Source organism: Citrus clementina, unplaced genomic scaffold, assembly GCF_000493195.1.
Source record: "Citrus clementina cultivar Clemenules unplaced genomic scaffold, Citrus_clementina_v1.0 scaffold_4, whole genome shotgun sequence".
NCBI classification, from domain to species: domain Eukaryota; kingdom Viridiplantae; phylum Streptophyta; class Magnoliopsida; order Sapindales; family Rutaceae; genus Citrus; species Citrus x clementina.
Window position 1 is genome coordinate 15,903,243 of NW_006262274.1, and position 26,705 is coordinate 15,929,947.

Below are 26,705 nucleotides of genomic sequence, written 5' to 3' on the forward strand. Positions count from 1 at the left end.
AGAGAACACTATCCACTGTCTTGTTTTCTCTTTCATCATCTAGTCTTTTGTGTGAACATTTTAATTTATTTGTATCTCATTTTCCCAATATAAATATGAAAATGCAAAAAAGTTAAAAAAAGTTTTGTGCTATTAAATCCCAGTCTGAGGTTTACATTATATTAATTTAATTTAATTGTTGTTTAGTTGGCCTTGGTGGATCTCAAGCTCCATTAGAGAAAATAATTTAAAAAAAATAAAGAGAAAATTATTTAAGTTAATAATTAGCTCCCATTAAATTTTTTAAAGTAGTTGCCATTAAAATTATAAAAATAATCATATAAACTCGTAAAACCATAAAATTCAAATACTCATAAAGTTTATACTTTAATTTTGAGAATTATAAAAGTCCAAACTTTAATTAAAAAAAAATTCATAGGAACTCTTATGGTGATTTTACTATTATTTAATTTGGTCTTCACTAAATCTATTTAAATAACTTCTATAAAATTATAAACACATAAATTTTAATTTATATATATATTTTTTTATCATTAGTATAAAAGAGCTCACGAAGAGTTAAGGCAACACTAATCGGGAGTATGCAATCCCATAAGCATCATTACAAAGTAAGCCAACAATAACAGGAGGAGGAGAATGAAGAGCATGCAAGCCTAAAGGAGTAGTTAAACTATAGGAAGCAAATTGTGATGCTGATTTCCTTGCTTCCAAATAAATCATTTTAATAGCAGCACAATTTTAATTTTTATATTTTGTTGTTATGCAATTTAGTTCGGATAAATCATTTTTTGGGTACATCATATGTAATTTAGTTCAGATAAATCATTTTATTTTAGGATATGTAACTGCTCCGTACTTTCTTTTTGTAATTTAGTTCCTTTTTCTACTTGGGATTTAAAAAGTTGAAAGTTGAAACTGATACCTTATTTAACTAGTCTTAGTTATCACTTCCAGACAAGATTTAGCATCACGGGCTCATTATTATTTTGCTGCTTTGCAAAACCACTTCCTTATCAAGCTAATATGTTAAGTATTTAATGCATTAATATGGCCACCGTAGCTTGCTTATGGACATTTTTACGGTACGTGTGTGAATTTGAAATTGTTGAGGCGGAGGCCTCAAAAATTTGGCATTGTTACAATGCTGCTGCATTGTTTATGAGCTCAGAAATCAGCCAATAGTCCTGGCTCCTCTGGGATTGTTTCATTATTGATGTATGAATATTTAAAAGTTCGAAAGTTTTGGGTCCAGGGTTTTGAATTTTGAGGAGATGCATTGTTCAGTGTGCATTTAAGCAGTCTTGAAAGCTACATTAATGGATGTAGCTGTACATTTTCTGTTAAGGCTGAACAAGTGTTGATTATTTTATTTATGAAAAGTATCAATGCACATTCCAATCTTGCTACTAGAATTAAGTGTAGCTTAAGTAATTAAGATGCTCCTTTATTAGCAAGTATGGAATGCGCTTTGGAATGTTCATCGGGCTTGAAAATCTAGAACATATTAGAGGTATTTTTCTTAGGTTGTACTCTACTAATATAGGGGCATCTTAATTACTTAGGCTATACTTGCTTCTACTAGTACGTTTGGAATGTGCATTCATTCTTTTCGGCTAACCAAAAAAAGAAAAAGGTTTACTCTTTTACAGTTGGACCTACTTTGAATGAAAGTATTGATTAAGTGAAAACACAAAAATAAATGTATTAATGAAGGAGAAATGGTATTTGGACACTATAAGGATAGAATGGAAACAGACACAATGAAAATTGTGTTTTTCATATAAAGAGATCTAGTTTCTGTCTCCATTGGTCGTTGAAGTAACAAAATATCACTTATCTTAATAAAAATAAATAACATTGGCATGTCCATGCAATAATCCTACAATGATTCACATCAATTTGTGACACATAAGAGTTTTAAATAATAGTATAATAATGCATATTGAGCTGTGAAAATAATATTAGAGATTCAAAGAATTTACAAATTTTGCGAATGTTTTAATGAATTTTTTTAAAATTCTCAGTTTTACTTTTGTTGAGTTGTATCCTACAATAACGAGTGAAAAGAAGCTAATTGAATTTATAAATAAAAATAAGTTCTTCCACTATGGAATAGTCTTTTACCCGTTCCAAACAACCTTAAGGGAGATAATCCCATTTCCCTCGTGCTGTAAGTAAACAGTTGAGTTGATAATTATCCAATTCCTCGCGTGAACAAATACACATTCAAGAACATGAGATTACACCCTTGGCATACGATCTGAGAGACGAAAATATAATTGAGATTCCATCAGTTGGGTTGTCCTATCTCAAATTAAACTCTATCTTCTTAATTGCTCTGTCCCTTTCAAGCGTAACTTACCCATTCCCTTTCCATGGGTGCAAAAAATATTGTCGACCATTTGATTCAGAAATTAGAAAATCCGGTCTTTGACGAAGCAAAAAGTAGCAACCCCAAATTTGAAAAACAAGTGCAGGATATCAAATCGTTGAAAGAATCTCTGAAAGATGAAGATCAAGACTATGTTGACTTAGGCGTAGCATCTGCCCGCCTCCTGGAAGCAGTTTACTCAGTAGAGGATGTTACTGACACTCTACTTATCCGAAAAGAATTTCCGGATATCAAAATAAGAGAAAATCTGTTCAAGAAATTTCGTTCCCCTTTAATGTGCTTCGCGCCTTCTTCTTCAAGTATCCAGATTGATTATTTAACCGGTGAGATGACGAAATTCATGAATCAGATCAGGGACTTGTCCACTGATCACTCGGTAAACAAGAACGAAGCAGCGACGACTATCTTGAATCTTGATGATGTTGTTGGTGGCATTGCCAAGGAGACGATGACAATGAGCTTTCACAATAAGCAGCAGCAGCAACGATGGCAAAGAATTTCCGGTCTTCGTTTTGAAGAAGAAATGAACATCGTGGTTGGTAATGAAGAACGAATAAAGGAGCTGGCATCTCTGATAATCCCAGAAAAAAATCTTGAAAAACAAATAAAGGAGCTGGTATCTCGACTATTCCCGGCATACAATCACGATGAGAATGATGATAACGATCAGCCTAATAATCAAGCCATCATTACGGAGTTCCTTCTGCAAGATCCTGATCTTGACCGTCATCATTCTGCTCATCAAGTCATTGCAATCGTTGGTGAAGAAGGCTCCGGAAAAACAATTCTAGCAAGAACTGTGTACGATAGAGTTGATGTGAAGCGGCGTTTTGCAAAACGAGCCTGGGTTCGTGTTCGGGGTGAGGCCAAAGTAAGGGATGTTCTGATTGACATTTTACAACAGATTGACGATAAGACGGTGGCGGATGCATCAGCTCCGGAAGGAGAATTGGCGTCAAGTCTGTCCACACTCTTAGAAAAGACCAGCTATCTAATTGTCGTGGAAGATGTCGAGACACCTCAAGTATGGAAAGGTCTCCGAGATGCTCTGTATTGCTATTCCTCATCTGGCAAAATAATTTTAACTACTCGCAATGCAAAGAATATACCACCGGAGGCTGAGGCCGCGGGTGCAACTCTACATTTAAGCCGATTAAACAAAGAGGAGAGCTGGAAACTATTGTTGAAAAAGGTACCATTACCAAGAGTAGCTGAATCTGATGATGGCTTGAATAATAGTTCAGAGTCTATCAACACACTTAAGGAGCGAATCCTGAAAATATGTGGCGGTTTACCTTTACGAGTAGGCTTGCTAGGAGGTTTGCTGTCTACCAAAGAAGCAAACTACCAACAGTGGTCAAAAGTGATTGAAAGTGTAGAAAATGTAGAAGATAACAGCGGAAGCGGGGTAAGGAATCTTGTAGATTTAAGCTATCAAGAACTACCTTCACAGTTACAGCAATTGTTTCGCTGCATCCGACTTTTTCCTAGAGCATTTTCGATCCCTGTAAGGGGTTTGATTTGTCTATGGTGCGCTGTGGCCACGATTGATACTGATCTGGCTGAAATGTACTTTGAAGAATTAGTCATTAGAAACCTGATCTATGTAACAAAATGGAGGCTAGATGGAACCCCGAAAACGTGTCGTATGCCTGGTGCTGTATATGATGCCGTCTCTCGAGAGGCAGAAAATGCAAGACTATTTCACCATCCATCCGAAGAACAACAACCGCAGCAGCAGCAGGAGCAGCAGCAGCGGCGATGGCAAAGAATTTCTGATCTTTATTTTAAAGAAGAAGTGAACATCGTTGGTCTTGAAGACCAAATGAAGGAGCTGGTATCTATACTAATCCCGGAACAGAATCACAATCCCAATGACGATCATGATCGTGACCGTTGTCAGTCTACTCATCAAATCATTGCAATTCTTGGTGAAAGGGGCTCCGGGAAAACAACTCTGGCAAGAACTGTATATGATAGAGTTGATGTGAAGCGGCATTTTGCAAAACGAGCCTGGATTCGTGTTCGTGGTGACGCCAAATCTAGGGATGTTCTGATTGATATTTTACAACAGATTGACGATGAGACATTGGTGGAAGCATCAGCTCCAGAAGCAGAATTGGCGTCAAGTCTCACCACACTTCTAAAAGAGATCAGCTATCTTATTGTAGTGGAAGATGTTGAGACACCACAAGCTTGGCAAGTTCTACGATACGCTCTGAACGCCTCATCCAAGAATAGCAAAATAATTTTAACTACTAGCGATCCAAATAATATACCACCGGAGGCTGAAGCTGCTGGTCCAACTCTACATTTAAGCCGATTAAACAAAGAGGAGAGCTGGAAACTGTTGTTAAAAAAGGTGCCAGTAGCAACAGCAACTGAATCTGATGATGACTTGAATAATAATTCAGAGTCGATCAACACATTCAAGGAGCGAATCCTAGAAATATGTGGCGGTTTACCTTTACATATAAGCTTGCTTGGAGGTTTGCTATCTACCAAAGAAGCAAAATATTGGTCAAAAGTGATTGAGCATGCTGATAACAGCAGAAGTGGAAGCGGCACCGGAAGTGGGGTAAGTCTCTTAGCTTTAAGTTATAAAGGGCTACCTTCCCAGTTAAAGCCATTTTTTCTCTACGTGGGGATTTTTCCTAGAGGATTTGAGATCCCTGTGAGGAGATTGATTCATCTATGGTGCGCAGAGGGATTTGTGGCACCCATTGACACTGATCTGGCTGAAATGTATTTTGAAGAATTAGTCATTAGAAACCTGATCCAAGTAACAAAATGGAGACTAGATGGAAGCCCGAAAATGTGTCGTATGCCCAGTGCTGTCTACAGAGTCTTCTCTAAAGAGGCAGAGAATGCAGGATTTTTTCACCATCAATTGACAGAGCAACAACAATCTCCGTTTGTACGTCGTCTGGCAGTCTACTTGTCCGGCGGCGTCAACACCAAGCTTATTCCCTCCTCATTTCTTGACCGGAGCTGGCACCTGCGAACTTACGTTGCTTTCGACAATCGTATTTATTGCTCACCTGCTATCGAAATATCTATGTTTCTTGATAAGATTATCTCTAACAGAGGGTTAGTGTTGCTTACGGTGCTTGATCTTGAGGGCGTATATAAGCCTAAGTTATCTGATCATGTAATAGGAAAACTGTTGCACTTGAGCTATCTAGGCTTAAGATCAACTTTCATAGATTCTCTTCCAAATTCTGTGGGCAATCTGCGATATTTGGAGACTTTGGATGTGAAGCACACCAAACTGCGTTATTTGCCTGATTCCATATGGAAAGCAAAGAAGCTGCAACATCTCTATTTGAACTGGATTCATTCTGCCATAAGCTGGCTAAACTTCTCTTCGCTAAACAATTTGCAAACTTTGTGGGGTCTCTCCATGGGAGATGATTCTCTTTTCAATCAAACATTTGACTTTACAAAATTGGCTAGCCTCAGAAAGCTGGGTGTGAAATGCTATTCACAGCGAGTAATAGATTCCATCGCAGAATTGGTTTCTAGATCGACCAGGCTTCAATCCTTAAAGTTGGTATATGCATGGAGGGACGACTACAGCGACATACCGTTCAAGGCACAAGCCAACCTGCAGGAACTGTATCTGCGAGGAGCTCTGCGTATGTTTTCTGCTAAAACCAGCTCTTTCCCTCGTAACTTAAAAATAGTGACTCTGTCAATGTCAAGACTATATTGGGATCCAATGGAAGCGCTGGAGAAACTCTGTCACCTGAACATACTCAGGATCATCGGGGAAGCCTACGAAGGTAAAAAAATGACATGCCAAGCCGGAGGATTTCCACAACTGCGTGTCTTGAAACTCTGGAATTTGTCTAGTTTGGAAGAGTGGACAGTGCAGGAAGCGGCAATGCCTCGCCTCAGAGAATTAGAAATCAGAAGCTGTAACAAACTCAAGCCACCTGAAGGACTACGAAACCTGGCCGCTACTTTGAAAGATTTCGTATTAACGAATATGCCATCGACTTTTGGGGAAGAGGCTCAACGAATGCTGCAGGGTACGGATGTATACATTCAGAAGAATCAATGGCCGCCTTTCCTATCTCTGGTCAGTCCTCTCATTTGCATTTGCCCCTGTGCAGTAGCCCCCGCATTATTTCAACACTTTTCTTTTTATTTTTCTTCCCGAATTTTCACATTCACATACTGACATTTAAAAAAAAAACATATAATTCATTTTAATATCCATATCATATCTTCATAATGGCATTTTAATTTTCTTTTGACGATAATGCGTTGTGTGCGTATATAGTCTATCTTCTAATGGAAAGAAATCATTTTATTAAAGTTAGAGAGCCTAATTAAAAGATAAGAAAAAAAAAACATTTTTCAAGACAATATTATTTTTATCTTTTAATTTGATCCTTATATTTATTAAAATAATGATTTCATCAACCATCTCAGTTTGGATTTTGAGGAAGATAGAAAATAAAATGAAAAAAAAAATCAATTCGAGTCCAATCCTCTCCTTTCTTTATTAATGTTAAACCTTCAGCTGCAAGTCTTTTTAGATTTCTCATTGTTATCTTATTTTTCATATAATAATTCTGAAACCAGGGATAAGCACTTACACGGAAAAGCACGAGACTGGCAAAAAGATGCAGTGTTCTGGAGCGTAGACTACGATCGCCAGATTAAAATTGTCATATTCATTCTACTACATTTGGCAGTAGCATTTGTTGCTGCCTTCCGTTTTTTTTTTCTCCCCCGCCCGGTCTTATTCTTCACCGAATAATGAATGTCTAGCCTGTATAGAAGAAGTGCATATGTTTGTTTGTGTGTACAAAATATCTGTAAATATGTACAGTGTTCGTATTTTATAATTTGTAATTTTTGTTTTTATCTAGTTAGAGCACAGTATGTACCGTACCACTGTTGCAATCAGTTATTGGATCTATAATTGTACAGTTGTATTAACTAGATTTAATGGTTGAAAGTAACAGTAGTACGGTACCACTGTTGCAACATAGCTGGATCCTTTCGTTTTCTAGACAGAATTTTTTTTTTTTTATAGAGTTTTCTAGACAGATTTGGATTCAATGCATATATGAGTTTTATGTTTTTTTTTTTTTATAAGGATGCGATTACTAGTTATTAGATGATAATTTGTTGTGATCTGAGTAGCACAAACACGCGATGGATGAATGAATTAAAATGTCATGTTCAAATTCCATAGGATCGCTTTTAATTACACTAAGAATTAAAATTCAATCAATTGAATATCCCAGTCAAAATGATATTCACCCATCCATAATCACCACTCCAAGTATTCATTCTGCAGCCTGATTTCAAATCTATACACACAACAACAAAACCAAAGTTCAATTTTTGGGCATCTTGGAACAAAAATGGCAAGAGAGAGATCACACAGCATCAATATAAGGCTTTGCTGATATTCAAATAATGCCAAAGTGATTCTGGGAACATCTTTGAAGATCATTGTCAACCAGAACTTTGATGCCAGCTGAAGCACATGCTGCAGCAAATGTAAGAGTGGTGTTATATATCTGCAAGAAGAGACATATCATCAGTTAGCCATAAAGTTGAAACCGAAGTTGTCGTAATCAATAAGCTCACAAGTCAGAACAGATGTCTTCAGCTGGTGTAAAATGCAGCACGTCGCCAGGCAGCATTCAATTCATTGTCTATAACAAGATTCTGTGATTTAAAACTGCACCTTCAGTTCTTAAACAAACTTAGTAAATGGAAGGAAAAATGAAAAGGATAACTTTTAACTTACATTTTTCATTTTGAAAGGAAAAAAAAAAAAGGAACAAATCTCTCTGAAAAGCATCATGACTAAAATCAAGCAGCTCAAAATATGTCCATCTATTGGGTGCCAAATTTAACCCAGGAAGGTCCCATACGGCAGACGTAAATGCTAACTGCGTCAGTCAGATAAATGCAAGGAAACAATTGTTTTGAGAATTGGTGGTGCCAACAGTGAACAAGCTGACAATTCTGTAGTTCTGCAAGGATCGCATCACCGAAAGGGTATAAATATCTACAACTGCCAGGGAAAGGCTCCACAAACTCGGCAAGCCAGCAGCCGTAACAAAGAAGCTGATGAAGCAAATATCAGAAAAGTTTTATCCCATCACATGAATCAGAAAATTCAAGGATTAACGTGATATACAGACTCATAAAATTGAAAATCCATCAGTTGGTTAATCACATACTTATTCAAAGTCAGAAAAATGCCATTCAAAAAGAAAAAAAAGTCGGAAAAATGATTAATTGCAAAAAATTTTAAAGTAGGAAAAGTTTTCCAGCAGGCGAAACACAAGAGACAGCATATGAGGAAGAAAGTATAACAGGATATTCTGCAGATCATTTGCCCCAGAAAACCCACCAAACTGCCAAGAAAGAAGAATGCAAAGCACGTTACCACCAAAAAGCAGCAGTGAATTAAATCATTTCACCATTTGCCAACATTTTCAATTTATCAACTTGCACATGCCAGTAGTAAAAGCCAGTTTAATGTTCAAACCCAACAGTTTCAGCACGTGCCAACCATGTTTTCCGAATAACATACCCCAAATCAAAACCCTGATTAGTAATAATAATAATTTATTTAAAGTTAATAATTTTATTTCTTTAATTATATATATATATATACACACACAATTGTATTAAATATAAAATTGATTCTTAAAATCAAATTTTTGAAAAATTATTCTTTTCTTATTTTTTAAAAGCTATTGTAAGATGGAGTACCATTGCCAAAATTAATTTTTAAAAAAATTATTGAACACTAAAACTAAATTGAAAAGATAATGGATTATGGGATTTATTGTGCTCCTAAACTTTCTTTTTGGGACGTCATTTGAAGCAAATGAGTAAACGCTAAAATAATTATTGTTTCACCTAAAGAACATCGCGGGGATAGCTCAGTTGGGAGAGCGTCAGACTGAAGATCTGAAGGTCACGTGTTCGATCCACGTTCACCGCAAAGATTTCTTTTTATTTTTTTCACTTTTAATTTCTTGTCTAATTTTCGCTTTTTCAGAACAAAAACGATCATATAAAGCAATTCAATTATGTGCAACAATCGTAGCCCTTTAATGGGATTACAGTAATTTTAACTATATAGATTTAATAGAATAGAACTTCTACTTGTCCTAGAAAATCTAATTTCCCAAATATTTTTCCGATGCTATGGTTTTTTTGACAATATTTTGCATAGAACGTCATCATAATTAAGCATAACAATAATAGAGATGATTATGTTGGTCGTTAATATTATTATTATTATCCAGATAATTATTGATTGTGCAAGGTAATGGCATGGTTGTGGCAGGAAAAGTACTAAAACAAACTGATATTATAATAATGATGATTCTCTAAGCACCCAATAAAATAAAGGAAGCATCTCATTGGACTGTTATGGAGACACAAAGAAACCAACAGAATTGCTTGCGACTACAAGTTCTCCATGTTTCCATCAATTTGGGTTTATTCATATGATGCTTTTAATTGGGAATGTAAGAAAAGTATATAAAAACTAGCAAGTAGCAACTGAAAACTCATCCATAGCTAGCATTATAGAGCTAATTAATAAGCAATGCAGATATGGTATGAAAATTTGTCCACTTTAAAAAAAAATAATAATGAGGCTGTGTTTGAACCAAAACACTTTAAAATAAAAAAAAAGCAAATTTATATTTGTGACATTTGACTGAAGAAACTTGAAAACACTTCAAATTTTTGTGAAGACACTTGGGGGCAAAAAAATAATACTCTTTAGATTTGTTTGTTAATAATGGGAGTGTGAAGTGCAAGGTGGAGACAGGACATAATTGAACATTCCACACTGTGCGTGTAATTTAATAAAATATAAATGTGTGTGTGTCACCTAGCATATACAACTTGATCTTTTAATTAAAACTATACCTCCCCCACCACAAATCTAATGAATCACTGTCATGATTATAGACCACCAAGTATTACCAAAAAGAGATTTTGTGTCTGCCTAATTTAAAGCCGTTTATTCTTTATTTATTCGTTATTTATTATGTAAAATTGAGAAGCAATGATAAAATACAAAAATAAAAACGAATGAATGAGTAGTAATTACTTTGTGTCCCTTGAAATTTTCACTAGGAAGCAAAGCATGAGTCAAAGATGTAGTTTCTCAATTATAGTTGATGTTTTAGCAGAGATCATTAGCTGATTAAAACAGTAAAAAAAATAATAATAATTTTTTTGAGATATTGCAAATGATATAAGGTCTAAATTCTGCTTGCATTATAATAATGGTTGTGTATTTTTTTAATAATATAAATGTGTATTTTATTAAAACAGAAAAAAGAAGAAGAAGAAGAAAGTTAGGCTCCAACAACAAGCTCGTATATCAGCTGGTATGGGGCTGTTCTAACTTAACCAAAGTTCTCGGTTCAAAGTTTGGGAATGCAACTGCGTCAAATATTTGTTGGGAGAGCTTTGCCGCCCTAGTGATCCTACATGACTCAAATCTAGATTAGTCGATGTTTAATGTGGTCTTTATATACCAGATAGTTTAATATACCAAAAAAAAAGTTAGGATCTCTTACCTTAAATACATTTAAAGCTAAGTTTTGTTAGTTATTGACTTGTGACACTCTAGATTTAATTAGAATATTGATACAACCGATAAGTGCATATGCTCTCTGTAATAGACAAGTAAAAAAGATCGAATTAAAATACACTAAAAATTCATTAACAATGATTATATCAAATTCCAATCTCAAAAGTTGTTTTAATTTGGATTTAATATTTTTAAGATTTTATAGTAACTTGTTGAGGAAATCTGTTTGAGTTCGAATAGCAGTTCTTTCTTGTTTTTATAAAATATTTAAATAGAGATAAATTTTCCTCTAACGTTAAAAAAAATAAATTAAACACTCTAATTTAAATACTCAAATAAGATTTAAAAAAAATTCTAACACAAAACTTGAAAACGTTGTGTAATTATGAATATTATAAAAATACGTTAACCCTTTTAGTGATGGTAAAATCATTTAGCATCTTTTTTTTTTTTTTTTTTTGCCCTTTTACCTCTTTGAAGAAATGAATATTGTCATTTTTCCTTTTTAGGGTTGGAGAAAAATATTCCCAATAATTAAGAAACAGATAATCCCCTTCTTCTTGGCATCAGAGCTTTCTCTTCAATCTAGCTCGGCAGTTTAGCAATTCAAGATGTTTTTGATGTTTGTGTTAGTTGTACATTTATTATATTTTTATTCATATTTCATAATTTCAAGGAAAAAAAAATTACACATTGAGACATTCCCTCTCCATATTGTGTAATGAAACATCATCTTTTGATTTTTTTTTAATTTTCGTAATTAATTAATTAATTGATTGATTATCTAGAAAATAATAGAGAGAGAGAGAAAAAAAAAAGGTGGAGAAGCAGCCTTACACGCGACATGCACGTGATGCACGTGCAAGTTTTGGGTCCTGTAAAAGCTGCTGACCGTGATCTATTATATACCCCCGTAAGATCACATGATTTATTATGATCAGAAGGTGACAATTCACTATTGGCCCTTTTAAGTCAAAGATCGTGGGACCCAGAGCGGGACCCCCACTGCCGCGTTTCAAACGAAACAGCACATCTTTGTTTCGAACTTTATTTTATTTTATTTTTTATTTTTACAATTTAATGTAAATCTGGGAAAAAGCTAAAAAAAGAAAAAACAAATAATTTGAGTCATACTTTAATAAAAAAGGTATGCTTCTAATCAAAGCCTTCAATTCGATGCATACTTTATTTGCTCCCAATCAATGATGATATTCAACAAAAGGCCTTTTTTTTTAATTTAAAAATCCTTTTTTTTTTAATTCTATTTTGAGTATTTAAACATTAGGCTTAGTCAAATACATCAAATACAATGACATAATTAGTCTTAACAACCGTTGGCGTTAAATTTAAAATTTTGTTGGCTTGGTCAAAGCATTTTGGTTATTTATCAATTAAAAGAGTACGCAAGTATAAAAACATAATTTACATTAACACATTATTATGTTTATCATTGGTGGCTAGGGTTAATTAAACTAATTAAAAAAATTATCAACATGCATGCCACTTGATTACCATAAAGATTTTTTAAATTACCATGTATGGAGAACACCTAGAGAGAGAGAGAACACCATAATGTAAAATAATGATTAATTATTTGTTATTTTGTTGAATATTTTAAGTGAACTTCTCCATTTATCAATTCTTAAAACATATGTAAAAGAAGTATTAAAGAATTTAAGCTGATAAATTAAATCTCCCTAAGAGATGTATAATGGTTCTCTATATAATTATAACGTTTTAGTTATAAGAGAGGGATCCCGGGGTTTAATTTGTTTTTCACTCATTTTAAACATAACTATAATTGAATTTTTTTTTTTTTATCGACCGTTTTCAATTTGATGGACATTATAATATATGGCAGGTGTATCTCGTTTTTCCTACATTAATGGTCACTTTTTTATTAACAAAAAATACCAAATACAATTTACTATTATTTTTTCCAAAAAGGAGCATTGATTAAGGCTTCATTTGTGGCTCTCTGTCTTTGTGAATGATAAAACTCTCAATCACAAGTCACACAATGTAACCCAAAATAACACTGTCCATTGCTTGTCAATGCATAATACGATTAAATTGCCATCAAAGAAAGTATATATATATAACACAAAAGAATGAAAATAAGCATGAACTTAAATAATAGAAGCAAATAAAGTATTTGATTTCACAAAAATTGTTGGTATTTTGATATTTGATAATAAGGCATAGGTGAAAGTTGTGCATACCAAATACAAAATGTAATTATAAATACGTTAAAGCTGTATGGACAAGTGAGACAAATCATGTTTTGTTAGATAATGATGGATAATCTTCAATTTTTACTCATTTCTCATAATTAAATTTATTTTTAATATTTTTAAAATAATTTATTTAATAAAAATTTAATACTGAATTAATATTCAAATTAAAACCGAATCGAACCGAATCAAATATAAATTAAATTTTTAGCCCCTAAATCTTTTGAGGCATTAATACGATAAATAACTTTAAGGGCAAAATTAAGATTTGCACTTTCTTCTCTTTAAGTTGACTAAAAATAATCTCAATTCACAATCATTTCCTTTGTTCAACTTTAAAGAGAGAGTTGTGTTTTTCATTATTTTTCTTGGTTGGCTATAAATGCCACCTCTCAATTCTCTTCATTTTTTTTTTGCTTTTCCTTTACTGTTTCTCTTTCTGCGGTTTCCTCCATTGCAAACCAAGCTTCCCTTTCCAGCTTTCTCTCTTTGATTTGAGGTCCCTCTCTCTCTCTCTCTTCCCTCCACTCTCAAAGACCCACCAACCATTTCACCCACTTCTAAATATTTCACATTTTCCTCTTCAATTTTTTTTTTTGTTTTTTTGGGGGTCTGGTCTTCACTTTGCTTCCCATTTTCTTTTTATCATTCTCTGAGTTTCTTTTTTTGGGTGGCCCACTTGAGGCCACAAGCAAAGCCTCCTCTACTTGTAAACTACTCATCTGAAAATTTGCAAAGACTGCCTTTTTTGTTCTGGGGTTTTGTTGGGATTGTGTTATTTGAGCTCTACATTGGCTATCTATCTATGCTTATTGTGTCTTTGCTGGTTACAAAGGAAGCAGCTCTTTCATTGCTCCTGTGTGTTTGCTCAAGGCAGAAGATCAAGGGGGTTAGTTTTTCTTCTTCTTTTTTTTTAGACCAATACCCCACTTGAGTGAAAATGCTTTCTTCTTCTTCTTCTTCTTTTACCTTTTTCTGAGCATTTACATTTCTCTTTTGCTGGCAATTGCTTGGATCATAAGTGATGCTTTCTCATAAATATATTCATTTTGCTCTTTTTTTTTTTTGGCTTGTGTTGGCAATCAATCGAATGGGTTGAATTTATAGAGTTATTATCATTATCGTTGTTTTTATAATTATATTTCATTTAGGATTAGTCAAAAGCCTCCAATAGCATTTGGATTTGCTTCTTGAATCACTGTTTACTAATGAAACAATAAAAAAAAATGTAACTGAGCCACATTATATTTGGTATCAGATTCTCTTTTTCTTTTCTTTTCTTTTCTTTTTCTCTTTTTCGTTCTATTTAATAGGTGCAATGTAAAGCCAAGAATCTTGTTCAATTCATTCAGATTGAATTAATGTATTTCCCTTACTCTTTTCCTACATGAGATTTGAGTGTTGGATTAGGATAAGGATGCTTTAAATGCGTTGTGTTACTTCTTGTTGTTTATACTTGTGCTTATTCTGAATCGGATTTCTTCAAAGTTGAAATTTCATCTTACAATTTTGTGACGTGTTTACTCTGTATAAGGTTTCATGACATATTTCTTATATTCAGGAGGGAATGTGCTAATTTGTTGGTGCCAAAAGAGGGCTCGCATATATTTTGAGTACTAATATCTGAAAAATCAGAGATGTCCTCTGAGGGTTCTTTGAATACGGAATTATCGAAGAAGACGTCATTTTTGGGTCTTAAACTATGGGTTTTGATTGGTATATCAGTTGGTGCTTTTATAGTTTTGATTCTTTGTATCTTATCTGTATGGGTCTCATTTAGGAGGAAATCTAGAAAATCATTGGATAAGTTCTCCCTAACCCAAATTCCAAATGTCTCTAAAGACATCAAGGTTGACAGAATTGTGGGCCAGAATTTCAATGATCACCCTGAAAGTGTGTTTCTCTCAGTCCACGATAAATCAAGTGACAAGAATTCAGAAAAAATGCACGTTCATTTGGGGATGAGTAAATCGAGTGATCCTGACAATATCAGTCAATGCAGCTCTGTTCATCATCACGAAAGAGCATGTAGTTCACAATCAGGGGAAGAAGGAAGCTCTGGCGCTGGTCATAAGCATTCTTCACTGTCTTATGGAGGATTGGTGACAGCCTCTCCCTTAATTGGTTTGCCAGAAATTTCACATCTTGGTTGGGGCCACTGGTTTACTCTTAGGGATCTTGAAATTGCAACAAATCGTTTCTCAGCAGAGAATGTGCTTGGGGAGGGTGGATATGGAGTTGTTTACAAGGGTAGATTGATCAATGGATCCGAGGTAGCAGTGAAGAAGCTTCTTAATAACCTGTAAGGATACTTTAAAAGCACCTTATCTGGCTTTTCTTATGCTTTATTTGATGTCATTGGTAATAGTGTACTGAATTGGGATTTAGGGGACAAGCAGAGAAAGAATTCAGGGTTGAAGTGGAAGCCATTGGTCACGTTCGACATAAGAATCTGGTGCGACTTTTGGGCTATTGCATAGAAGGAGTTCACAGGTGTGATTCAGCTGCTGTTTATTGATTAATTATTTGTTCTGTCCCATGAGTATGTTAGCATGTTGCTATGTTAATATTGCAAAATTAATTTCTATTGCTCATTGAACTGTCTTTAATTGCTTGAGTTGTAGCCTTGAGAACAAAAAGGATGATCACATTTGCATTTAATGATGCAGGATGCTGGTGTATGAATATGTGAACAATGGCAATTTAGAACAATGGTTACATGGGGCTATGCGTAACCAAGGTAACCTCACTTGGGAGGCCCGAATGAAGGTTATTATTGGTACTGCCAAGGCGTAAGTTCATTTTCCGGCTCAAAGCAGTTTCATATGATAATTCAAAGTCCCAACTTAATTTTTTATACTACATTTTATGTTTAATTTTAGTTTGAGCTAGTTTTATTATGTTTTTTGTTGGAGTCTGAAAAAACCAAAGAAAATTAAATGATCTTGGGTTGCAGTCTTGCTTATTTGCATGAAGCAATAGAGCCAAAAGTAGTTCACCGGGACATAAAATCAAGCAACATCTTGATAGATGATGAGTTTAATGCCAAGGTATCTGATTTTGGCTTGGCAAAGCTCTTGGATTCAGGAGAGAGTCACATCACGACCAGAGTCATGGGAACATTTGGGTAAGAGTTGTTTCCTATTCTCCTAATTAATTAATAATCCTTTAATTGCTAAGTATTTGCTGATTGGAAATTTCTCTTAACTCTCAGTTATGTGGCACCTGAATATGCTAATACTGGCATGTTAAATGAAAAGAGTGACATTTACAGCTTTGGAGTCCTACTTCTCGAAGTAGTTACTGGAAGGGACCCCGTGGACTATGGCCGACCTGCTAATGAGGTGAGAAAATCTTCGGTTTGTTGACTAAAGATACTAAAATCACATTTTTGTTCGTAGTTTCTTTCTCTTTTTCTACAATATGGAGTGCTTTCCTTATGAAGTTTGTAACTGGACATTTTTTTAGTAAGAATGTCTATTAAGCACTCCATATGCTCATGGCAGGTCAATCTTGTTGAGTGGCTGAAGATGATGGTGGGGACAAGGAGAGCTGAGGAAGTTGTGGATCCAAATCTTGAAGTCAAACCTGCAACGCGATCATTAAAACGTTCACTTCTAGTTGCACTCAGGTGTGTGGATCCTGATTCAGAGAAGAGACCCAAAATGAGTCAAGTTGTACGGATGCTTGAAGCTGATGACTACCCATTCCGTGAGGTATGAGTTTTGTATTTCCCAGAATTGATCATAAGTGTTTACTTGTCCAAACCTCCATCTGCATTTTTTCCTTGAATTCCTCTGCAAGTTTGATTGAGTTCATGGATCTTCTTTTTGGTGATCTGCATTTTGACACATAAGCTGAACATTGATAAGATTATAATTTGGTTTGCTTGAGAATCACATATAAAACCTAAATATCTAATAACTTTGATACGGCATTATTTTTCAAGTGGAAGGTTCATGTGGCAGCTATTGACGCTGAAGTATGAAGTGTTCATAACCAGACTGTCCACTCTCGAAGAGAACTCTCTGTGTATTGTGTGCATAAATAGTAACCACAACATATCTGACATGATAAATTTCGGAGTTATGCTGTTGAACACCACCCGAACCATGAAATTCCTAAATTATTATGGGTTGAAATTGAAATCCTGTTTAACTTTGGCTTGCATGGCTATGCCTTTGAATGTTTTAATTTTCAATCAAAATAGTTGAGGTGCTTCCTATAATTATGAAAATTGATTCAATCGTTTGATGAAGGATATCATAATTCTGTCTGGTACCATGCCTATCATACTTAAAATTTCTGTTGGAAAGCAAATGGTTATGATACTTGTCAAATCTATTTCCAGGATCGAAGGAACAGGAAGAGCCACACAACAAGTATGGAAATTGAATCCTTAAAGGAATCAACGGAAATTGAAAGCAAAGTAGAAGATTCAGAGGGCCGTATATCCGAGAAAACTCATGGATAGGACTGACAAGCAAATGACCTTCCTGGGTGATTTATTACCTTTAAAGCTTTTGATAACCATAATACAAAACATTCTGGAATTTTGTTTCCTGGAGGATCTCCTACGAGCACGAACGGAATTGAATTAACAGTAGCCCCATTTGGGAACACTGAAGCCCTATCACTGTTGTCTTCTTTTGCACATGGCAATGCAGGATGAACAAGAGGTGCCTAATATATGAGAACTGAGGAAGGTGAAGGAAGAGAGGGAGAGAGTTTGTTGTTGTACAGATCTGTCTTGAGGAGGGATGGCTGTTGTACCTTCCATGCATAATTATTATTTTATTATTTCCAATTTTGGTGTTTAAACTTGATTATTCCTGTTCTTGAAACTTTTATTTTACTTTTATTTAGTTTCATATTTTCTTTCTCCTCCCTTTTGCCTCCCACTTTTTTTTTTTAATTTTAATTTTTAATTATTAACTCACGCATCATCATTGAAGTTCAATACTTACCAGTGGAGCTAGACTTTAGTTTCAAACTCATTCTTCTCCAAATTTATAAAAAAAATATCATTACAAATTTTTCTTTCTTTATGACATCTAACTATGAGAAAACTTAATATGGATGGCGATGGTCTCCCATCTAAAAGACTAAGAGCTACTAGGGTTTTAATTACATAGAGCCAGGCAGAAGAGAAATAATGTGGTAAAATGAATTAAAATCCCCCCCATTCATAAATGGGAGGGTTTGAAGTGGTTCAAGTGTGGCCCACAAGCACAATGCTCCGATCCTATGGCATCAATTTTCGTTGTTATGTGAGGCAGGGCAGGGCCGGGCCTGGAATCCCGGTAAAGGACATGTTATGTTGGCCGCTAAGTTTGAATGATCATATATATATATTTGGGAAGTTCAGAGTTGTCGCAGTGTAATTCAGTGTTGTTGCAGTATTATTTTTTTTCTATTTGACTTTATTCTCCGAGATTTTGCATGTCTGAGTTGCAACGGTCGTATTCTAATCTTTTTATTACATCAAAATTGTATTTATTTTTTGAGTTTGCGAGTTGGCTCATGCTCAGGCGCTCTGCTGTAGCGCACTTAGCAGCTTGAGGTCACGCTTTGCTTATGGAATCAAATAATTATTCTTTTCTTGCTGAATGCTGATCCTTTGGTCAGCTATGCCTGTGGCTATGACTTTAGCGGGACTTTTTGAAGGTAACGAGGGGTGTTACGTCATCTTATATCGGTTTCATGAAACTCTTAAATCTTTATAAAATGAAAATAAAATTAAATCTAACAAACAAATCAAATTTTATTGAGAAATTTATAAAAATAGCCTAAAATTTTTAGGTATTTTCACAAATAGCCACCTTAGGTTTTTCTATCATTAGTAGGCAATTAAATTTTTTTTGAACCAAACAACCCTCACCTTTGAAAGTAGCAACTCACTCTCTCTTTTCTCTCAAAACCGTTGGCGGCTTGATCATCCTCCACTGTCAGCACTTTTCCAGCAAGATCGACAGCGAATCGATGGGCTTTTGATGGTAGCATCAATTTCGGTGAGACGTGAGTATATTTCCAGCGATTGGATTGTGATTTTCCATAACATTAAACGTTATTTCGACAAGACATGCTTTTGACGGCTACATCTCAGGATTTTGAAATCAAAACAAGGTATTTTTTTTCTTTTCCATAACATTAAATCATCAATTGAATGTAGTTTGGTGTATATTTCATGATAAATGAGCATTTGAGGAATATTGTTTTGTGTTAAGTTTTTCTATTACCAATGGCACGTTAGGTGTTTGGTAAAATGCCTTTTAGACTTTATTTATCTCATTTTTTATAGATTAAGGTATTATGGGTTGATGGTGGCTTTGGGGAATTGTTGCATTGCAATTGTTTCCGAAAACACTTGGTGCGTTACCGTGCAAGGCTCAAGTTGCTAGAATTAGCCTGTCACCCAGGTGATAAGTGCCCGTTGCCCAAACAAGATTGCTTGATTTGTTGTTCGAACTTTGGGCGACGGGTGAGAAGAAACGTTGTTGCTAGAATTTTGGGCGACAAGCACTCTATTATCTAGCAACTACATGTTTATAATTTTGTGCAACAAGTGTTTGTTTTCCCTGCGACTACCGAATGTTATAACAAATAAAATTAGAATTTTCGTGCAGATAAAATGGCCAAGAAGCCACAGGCAAAGCGTAATCCACCCGGTCCAAAGAGGGAACCAGGTACAATGAAAATTTTTGTATCCGAGCATTTCCTTGAGCGTATTACGAATTTTTCAAAGTTTGGAAATGTAATAGAAGTTATCAAAATGAAGTTAACAAGACGACAATTAAAATTATTCAAGGATGATGTATTTGGACATTTCGTAAAGATGGATACGTATGTGCTTAGTGGCATGATCATGCACAACGCGCTGCTGAGGCAAGTAGCGCATGATAAAAGTGATGATGATCAGTTGTAGTTTGAATTTAGTGGCCAATTAGCGTGATTATCGATCAGTGAGTGGTTCTTAATTACAAGACTTTGCTATAGTGTGTATTACTACACTATTCAATGTAGTGTATTTTATATTTAAAGATTATAGATATAATAATGTTGGATAATTTCACTTTTTACCATATCCAGGTTTTCATTTCAATTAACTTACAAAACAATCATTGGGTTGTAGCCCGAGTACACTTTTGTCATATACAGATCGCTATCTATGACTCAATGACGGAACTTCACAACAACAAAACTTATATTCAGCTATTCAAGCCACTTCAAGTTATCTTTCCTTGATGGCTACAAGATGTTGGATTTTACAACATCCAACCGAACTTGCAGAGTGTAAAGCATTGGAAACTTATATTAGTTAAGGATGTGCCACAATAAGAGCCTGGAGGTGGTGACTGTGGGATGTTTATTTTAATGTTTACGATGTATTTAATGTTCAAGTTACGATTTGATTTTAATACTACTCATGGCCAAGATTTTAATAGTACTCATGGTCAATATTTTAGGAGGAAGATTATCGTTGACATATTTAATGGAGACATTAGGCTGTAAATGACATATTTAAATAGTTACTATATGAATTAACTCCTCTTATGTTGGGCTTCACAATTCTCAAACACTTGTTATGACAACTAATTTGAATTGTTGAATGTAAAAATATAAGAGTTCAAAAATTAGCTTGTCGTTAATTTGAATTATGGAATACATAAATATAAAAGTTCAAAACATTAATTAGCCGCTAATTTGGATTCGACGCAATAAGATTCTTACATTTGTTTTTTATTATGACCACGTTCTTTGCATCGAGAACACATCACAGTTCTCCGTGATACATCCTCTCCAGCCGATGATATTCTCAGCTCCAGACAACGACCAAGAGGTGGTTTTTCAATTGGTAGGTTGACCTTGAATCGTTGGATGTGAGGTGGAACTTCCAAAGAACCAATGTCGCCAACCAGATTGATTGGTACTGCATATGCCTTCAATAATGATTCCTTGGGGTAAAAGTAAGAATAGAGATTTATGTAATCCACTTGAGCATGTAGACACACTGCTATTGCATGAGTTCAAACAAGTTGATCAAGTTGGAATATTCTACAACTACAAGTCCTACAACGTATGTCAACTAACCACTTCTTCACACCACTACCCCAAACTTGGAATTTATGCTCAGACACTAGACGAACATTCATTCTTTCAGCTTGATCTTTTCTTTCAGATATTATTCTATCTGCCCACGTTATCAAAGGGGTGCTTATCGATTCTGCCACATTTTTCCTATCATAAAACCATTGTTGTAATATTTTTCTGAAGTGGTAAACTAAATGAGTTATGAGAAATTTTCGCAGTTCTCTCATAAAAGAATTCATGCTCTTTGCAATGTTGGTGGTTAGAATGCTCTGCCTCCCACCATCGAATTGAGATCGTGCCCAACTACACGTGCCCACGTTGTTCTCTAAGTAATCAGCCGCTCTTGAATGCATCCCCCAGAACCCCTCAAGTTATGTTCTAAACTCTTCGCATCTATATGCTTTTGATGCGTTCACAAATGCCAGCTCAAACTTATCCCAAAGAGTTTTATGACATCCTAAATTTCAACTTCACGTTACCTTGACATGGTAAAAACAAATGCCATAGATGACACTATGAAATGTTTTTATAACAACTCTCTGAATGAAAGTGTATCGATCGGAGATAATTACTAAATCTGGTACGTCACCAATTGCTTCATGCAAATTCTTCATAAACCATTCCCATGAGTAATTGTTTTTGGAATCCCCAATCCCAATAGCTAGCAAATACAACTGATTATTTACATCCAAGCATGTTGCCACAAATATTGTTCCTCGATATAACCTACAAATATTGTAGAAAACCATTGATACAAGATCCAATAGCCACAAAATAATACAAAAAAGTATTATTTCCATCCTACTTTAGATAAGTTATTGTACCCTCATTTTCCTTTTTCAATACATGAAAGTACTTGGGGAGTAAACTATACAACTCTGATGGACTTCCTTGTATCACCTCAAGAGCAAATTCTCTAGCCTGATATGCTTGCTGATATGATAAGCGAATATTGTACTATTGTTGTATGTCTACTATAATGTCATTTGGAGTGTATATCTATTTCTCCTAAATAAATTTGTCTGCAATGATATGACCGATAACCCGACTTCTTGCCTAACGATGGCCTTTAGGCTCATTACGACGAGTGTGTGTGTCGTCACATCTCATCACTATCCAACGTACATTTTCTTGATTTGATGTTTTTTTTGCTCGAAGTTGTAATTTATATGACATTGAAGTACAATGCGCCTCGAAACGTGTCGAAGTGGACCTTGCAACCTTGAAATCAAACTTATCCCTAAAGGAAACTTTGCGTAATTCTAATATCAAATTATATTTGGAATCAAACAATTTGCCCACACAAATATCATTGGACCCAATATTTCTAATAAAATTTAGAGTAATCAAGTTTAAAGGCAAAATTGGTGCATACTTATAAGTGGGTCAACTGTTACACCATTCGAATGGGGCCTTGGAATGACAAGACAACTTCAGGGTAGTTGTTGCTCATTCTGAAAGTCGGGCAACTCTTCCCTATCGTCGACTAGACCTTTATCATGCACACCGTTCTCATCATCATAAGTATTATCTAGATGACCATCATTACCATTATCAATACAAGCATTGAAAAGATCATTGTCCTCATCATCAATCGGGCTATGGTATGATTCAACATTAATGTTGTCTGCTAATGTATTATTTGTGTCATCAATGAGATTATTATTGTATTGAAAAGAAGAGTAACTTTGTTGCGGTGATGTCATTAGCAGGAGCACCTCTTCTTCAACAACCGCTAGTGTAACGTCGTTCTCTTCTTCAACATGTTCTTAATTTGTTATTTTAGGAGATTTGGTAACAAAAATAGGGATGCACCCCTCATTCACCGAATTAGAGCTCATATGTAACAGAACTCTTATTATTTCATCATCTTGTACATCCATAGATAGTGCGCATACATGTTAGGTAGAACATTTTGACTGTAAAGTTGTCTTTAATGTGATGCTATAATCATTCGAATTTATTTGCAAAAATTTATATACTCTTGCAAGAAATACAGCAAACAGACAGTTTTTCGGAACCAAAAAAGCTCTATTTCTTTTGTTTTTATACTCAAAACGACCATTTGTCAATTCCTCCCATAATCCATCAAAACACATTTGAAGAACAACTAACTTCCATTAAGCTTGAATAATTAAGGAAAGATAAACAAAAATATCAATACTTAAGGGAAAAAAAGCCAAAGCACGTGCGACAAGCGTGGGATAGGCACCTGCCCCATGTGGGATAGACGCTTGTCCCACGTGCGGCATGCTTTTTTGTGCGACAGACACCTCAATGTGCAACAAGTGCCTGTCGTACGTTTTCTGGGTTCGTCCCTAACTCATTTTTACTCAAAATACATGCATAAATTTCAAATAATCCAAATATAAAAATACTTATTATGTAAAAATAAATACTAACTTTAACTTCTTACTTTACAATTGATGATTTGATGAGTAGAGAATAGTTAGTTTGGGTGAGGAGAGAGTGGTGAGTTTTTGTGAAATTGGTTTTGATGAGATTTATTAGGCTTTTTGTTAATAGGTCTGAGGATATTTAGGTCTATAAATTACATATATGGCTAGATATGATAGAAAAACCTAAGATGACTATTTGTGAAAATACTCAAAACTTTTAGACTATTTTTGTAAATTTTCCGATTTTATTTATAAGACAAATAAGCATGGGCTGAATCCAGTCCCCAACTATGGGCCAGGCTAAAAATATTTGATGGGCCAAAGCCCATTTCTTTCTTTTGGCAGAGTGTTTGCCACTAGGCTGAGGCTGCGGCTGAGTCTAAACATTCTGAAAGAGGATCGTTCAGTCGAAAGCATCAGTCGATCATCGGCAGAGATCGAAGAAAGTAAATGGCATCGGGATGGGGAATCAACGGCAACAAGGGGAGGTGTTACGATTTCTGGATTGACTTCAGCGAATGCATGTCGCGCTGCAGAGAGCCCAAGGACTGCTCTCTCCTTCGTGAGGATTACCTCGAGTGCCTCCACCACTCCAAAGAGGTCCCTCCCTCCCTCCCTCTCTCTCTCTTTCTTTCTCTGTATTAGCCGATTTACATAATTTATTATTATAAAAGTTTCATATTTGATTCAAAAGATTGCCGAATGCTGTATGTATGTATGTTGCCACTTATTGTGCTTCAAAACCCTAAATCTCTTTTTACATTTTAGTTTTACTCATTGTTACGCAGTTGAATTTGGATTGATAGCACTTTTTTTGTACGCTATGTGATGATTAGATAAAAAATTTGAATTTTTTTATTGTCATGTATCTTTGTGGGTTCTTTCTGTGAAAATGGCTAGTGTTTGTGGGGCTGGAAATTATCCATATTTTCATATTGAAGGTGAAAGAGAACAATACATTGGTTCTTCCCCCGGTCCGTTGCTTATGCTGCTGAGAGTGCAAATTATGTTTGACCATCCGAAATTGGTGAACAGTTGTACCATACCATGAACTGATATACATGTTCATACCCCTATCTTTTTGTACTTAGATGCCAGTTAAACTACTCAACCATGGTGATAACTGCCAACCCTGATGCAAATTAGAGTTGTCATTGTTGCTGCATCATTAGCTTGTCAACTGTTATTGGTACTCCTCCAGCTAGCATAGAATAGGGTCATTACTCAGTGTCGGACCTCCTGCTATAACAAGCTTCTAGGGGGGCTATTTTAGATGCAATCATGCTAGTTGGCCTGACGTTCTTTTGCATTAAGTGTGCACTCCCAATCTTCTAGTGATGACCCTTTAATCTCAAGTCTGTTTATCGTCTTTTCTCTTCTCCTTCCTTTTTGATATCATTAACATTACTCTCGTTAGCTTCTACCAATCTGCAAATATCAGAAATTGAGATTGAGCAAGTTCTTTCCTTGTTTTAGTCTGGCTGTGTAGCTTCTATGACTATATGAATCACTTTTAGGGTAGTTGGTTTGATGATTGGATCAATTGCTTGGTAACTGTATGCTGCACAGTACACTTTAATGACTATTAGCCATGAACATTATATGAAATGACCGTTTGATCGAAATTCAGTATGAAAGATCCAATGTAGCTTAGGGGTGTCTTTAGGAAAGGTTTGTGAAATCCTGGAGTTCTAAGTCAAAATTAAAAACTGTACATGTTTCCATGGCTTCTTCTTAATCTTCAAGATCATCAGATGCAATGGTTGGTTTAAGATAAATTGCCTTTCTGAAAAGGCTTGTTATCAACTCTTTTGAGTTCTACATGAACATTATTATGTGTTTGACATGTTTGGGAAATTGATGTAATTTCCTGCACCTGTATCATTCAGAAATAAAATTAAATCCAACAGGCCTATTCAAAATGCATGTCATTATTGCACTTCACTCATGGCTGTGTCTAGATGATTTAAGTTTTTTGGCCTGTGGATTCTCTCAAATAGCAGGACTGTTTCACTTACAAATAGTTAGTGATGTGGTTCATATCTATCCGTATACAATCCCTTGGCATCTTGGTTTCCATTATTCATGTTGGATTGACTCATTTTGTGGTTGTTCTGCATGCTTGCTGCAGTTCCAGCGGAGAAATCGAATTTACAAGGAGGAGCAGCGTAAAATAAGGGCAGCTGCAAGAAAGGCCAAGGGTGAAGATGTCATTGATAATCATCATGCGTAGCCAGAATTTAATCAATAATCATTTGAATTTCAAGAGTAAACCATGTGGAGCTGCCGTTGTTTTGTCGCTTATTTGTTCAAAGTCACCTGGTTTCTTTGTTTTCCCTTGAATAGACATGCACTTTTCTTTTGTTGTATGTAATAAAGTCAACGTTCTTACCTTTATTTGCGATTAGTTTGATATCACCTCATTTCTTTTGTGATATTGGAAAGTTGAAGCCTTGTTCTTGCTGATCCTCTTTTGACTTCTTTTTTTGGATTCGTCTGGACTGATTTCCTATGCATCGACCTGGTGTTGGACATTGTGATTCATTTCTTGGATCTGTTGTTAATAAAAGGTTGTATCCATTAGTTTTTATCATTGGTGTTTATCTAGGTTTAAAACTATTTGCACAGTTTAATTAGGGAATGAAAATTTAATGTGATGTTGGCTGCAATATTATTTATTTATTTATTTTGAAGTTAAGCAATTACACACATTGTGGCTTTTATCAACCAAACAACAATTATGCAATTACAATAAAAGGGTTGATGACTTTGTCTGAATTATCTCTCTTCAAATGGAGGAAAGACTTCACAGCTTAAGATCATGTATGCTTCAAGAGAGCCCTGAGATAGGGTTTCAAATTGGAGTACTGTGAATGAGCCAAATGCACTTGCAACGTTAGGTTATGACTGATTAATGATTATTCTATCTTCGAGACTTCTATCTCTAGGTTCTCTTTGTTGTTAGTTATTTATTTAATTATTTGTTT

The 26,705-nt window shown here is 35.1% G+C and overlaps 2 protein-coding genes and 1 non-coding gene across 3 annotated transcripts; all 3 read left to right on the forward strand.

The window, feature by feature from the left end:
* The first annotated feature begins 9,307 nt into the window (after positions 1-9,307).
* TRNAF-GAA lies at positions 9,308-9,380 on the forward strand. Its single transcript has one exon. It is a non-coding gene; the product is annotated as a tRNA-Phe (tRNA).
* A 4,187-nt stretch (positions 9,381-13,567) lies between these two features.
* On the forward strand, positions 13,568-18,054 carry LOC18045601 (probable receptor-like protein kinase At2g42960). Its single transcript, XM_006437100.2, has 8 exons — positions 13,568-14,117; positions 14,790-15,530; positions 15,617-15,721; positions 15,898-16,020; positions 16,185-16,355; positions 16,443-16,572; positions 16,735-16,944; positions 17,580-18,054. Exons 2-8 carry the CDS (start codon positions 14,866-14,868, stop codon positions 17,700-17,702), a joined length of 1,527 nt encoding a protein of 508 aa, XP_006437163.1. The 5' UTR covers positions 13,568-14,117; positions 14,790-14,865; the 3' UTR covers positions 17,703-18,054.
* A 6,033-nt stretch (positions 18,055-24,087) lies between these two features.
* On the forward strand, positions 24,088-26,308 carry LOC18045435 (NADH dehydrogenase [ubiquinone] iron-sulfur protein 5-B). The gene is made up of 2 exons (XM_006437101.2): positions 24,088-24,318; positions 25,850-26,308. Exons 1-2 carry the CDS (start codon positions 24,169-24,171, stop codon positions 25,949-25,951), a joined length of 252 nt encoding a protein of 83 aa, XP_006437164.1. The 5' UTR covers positions 24,088-24,168; the 3' UTR covers positions 25,952-26,308.
* Positions 26,309-26,705: the final 397 nt, after the last annotated feature.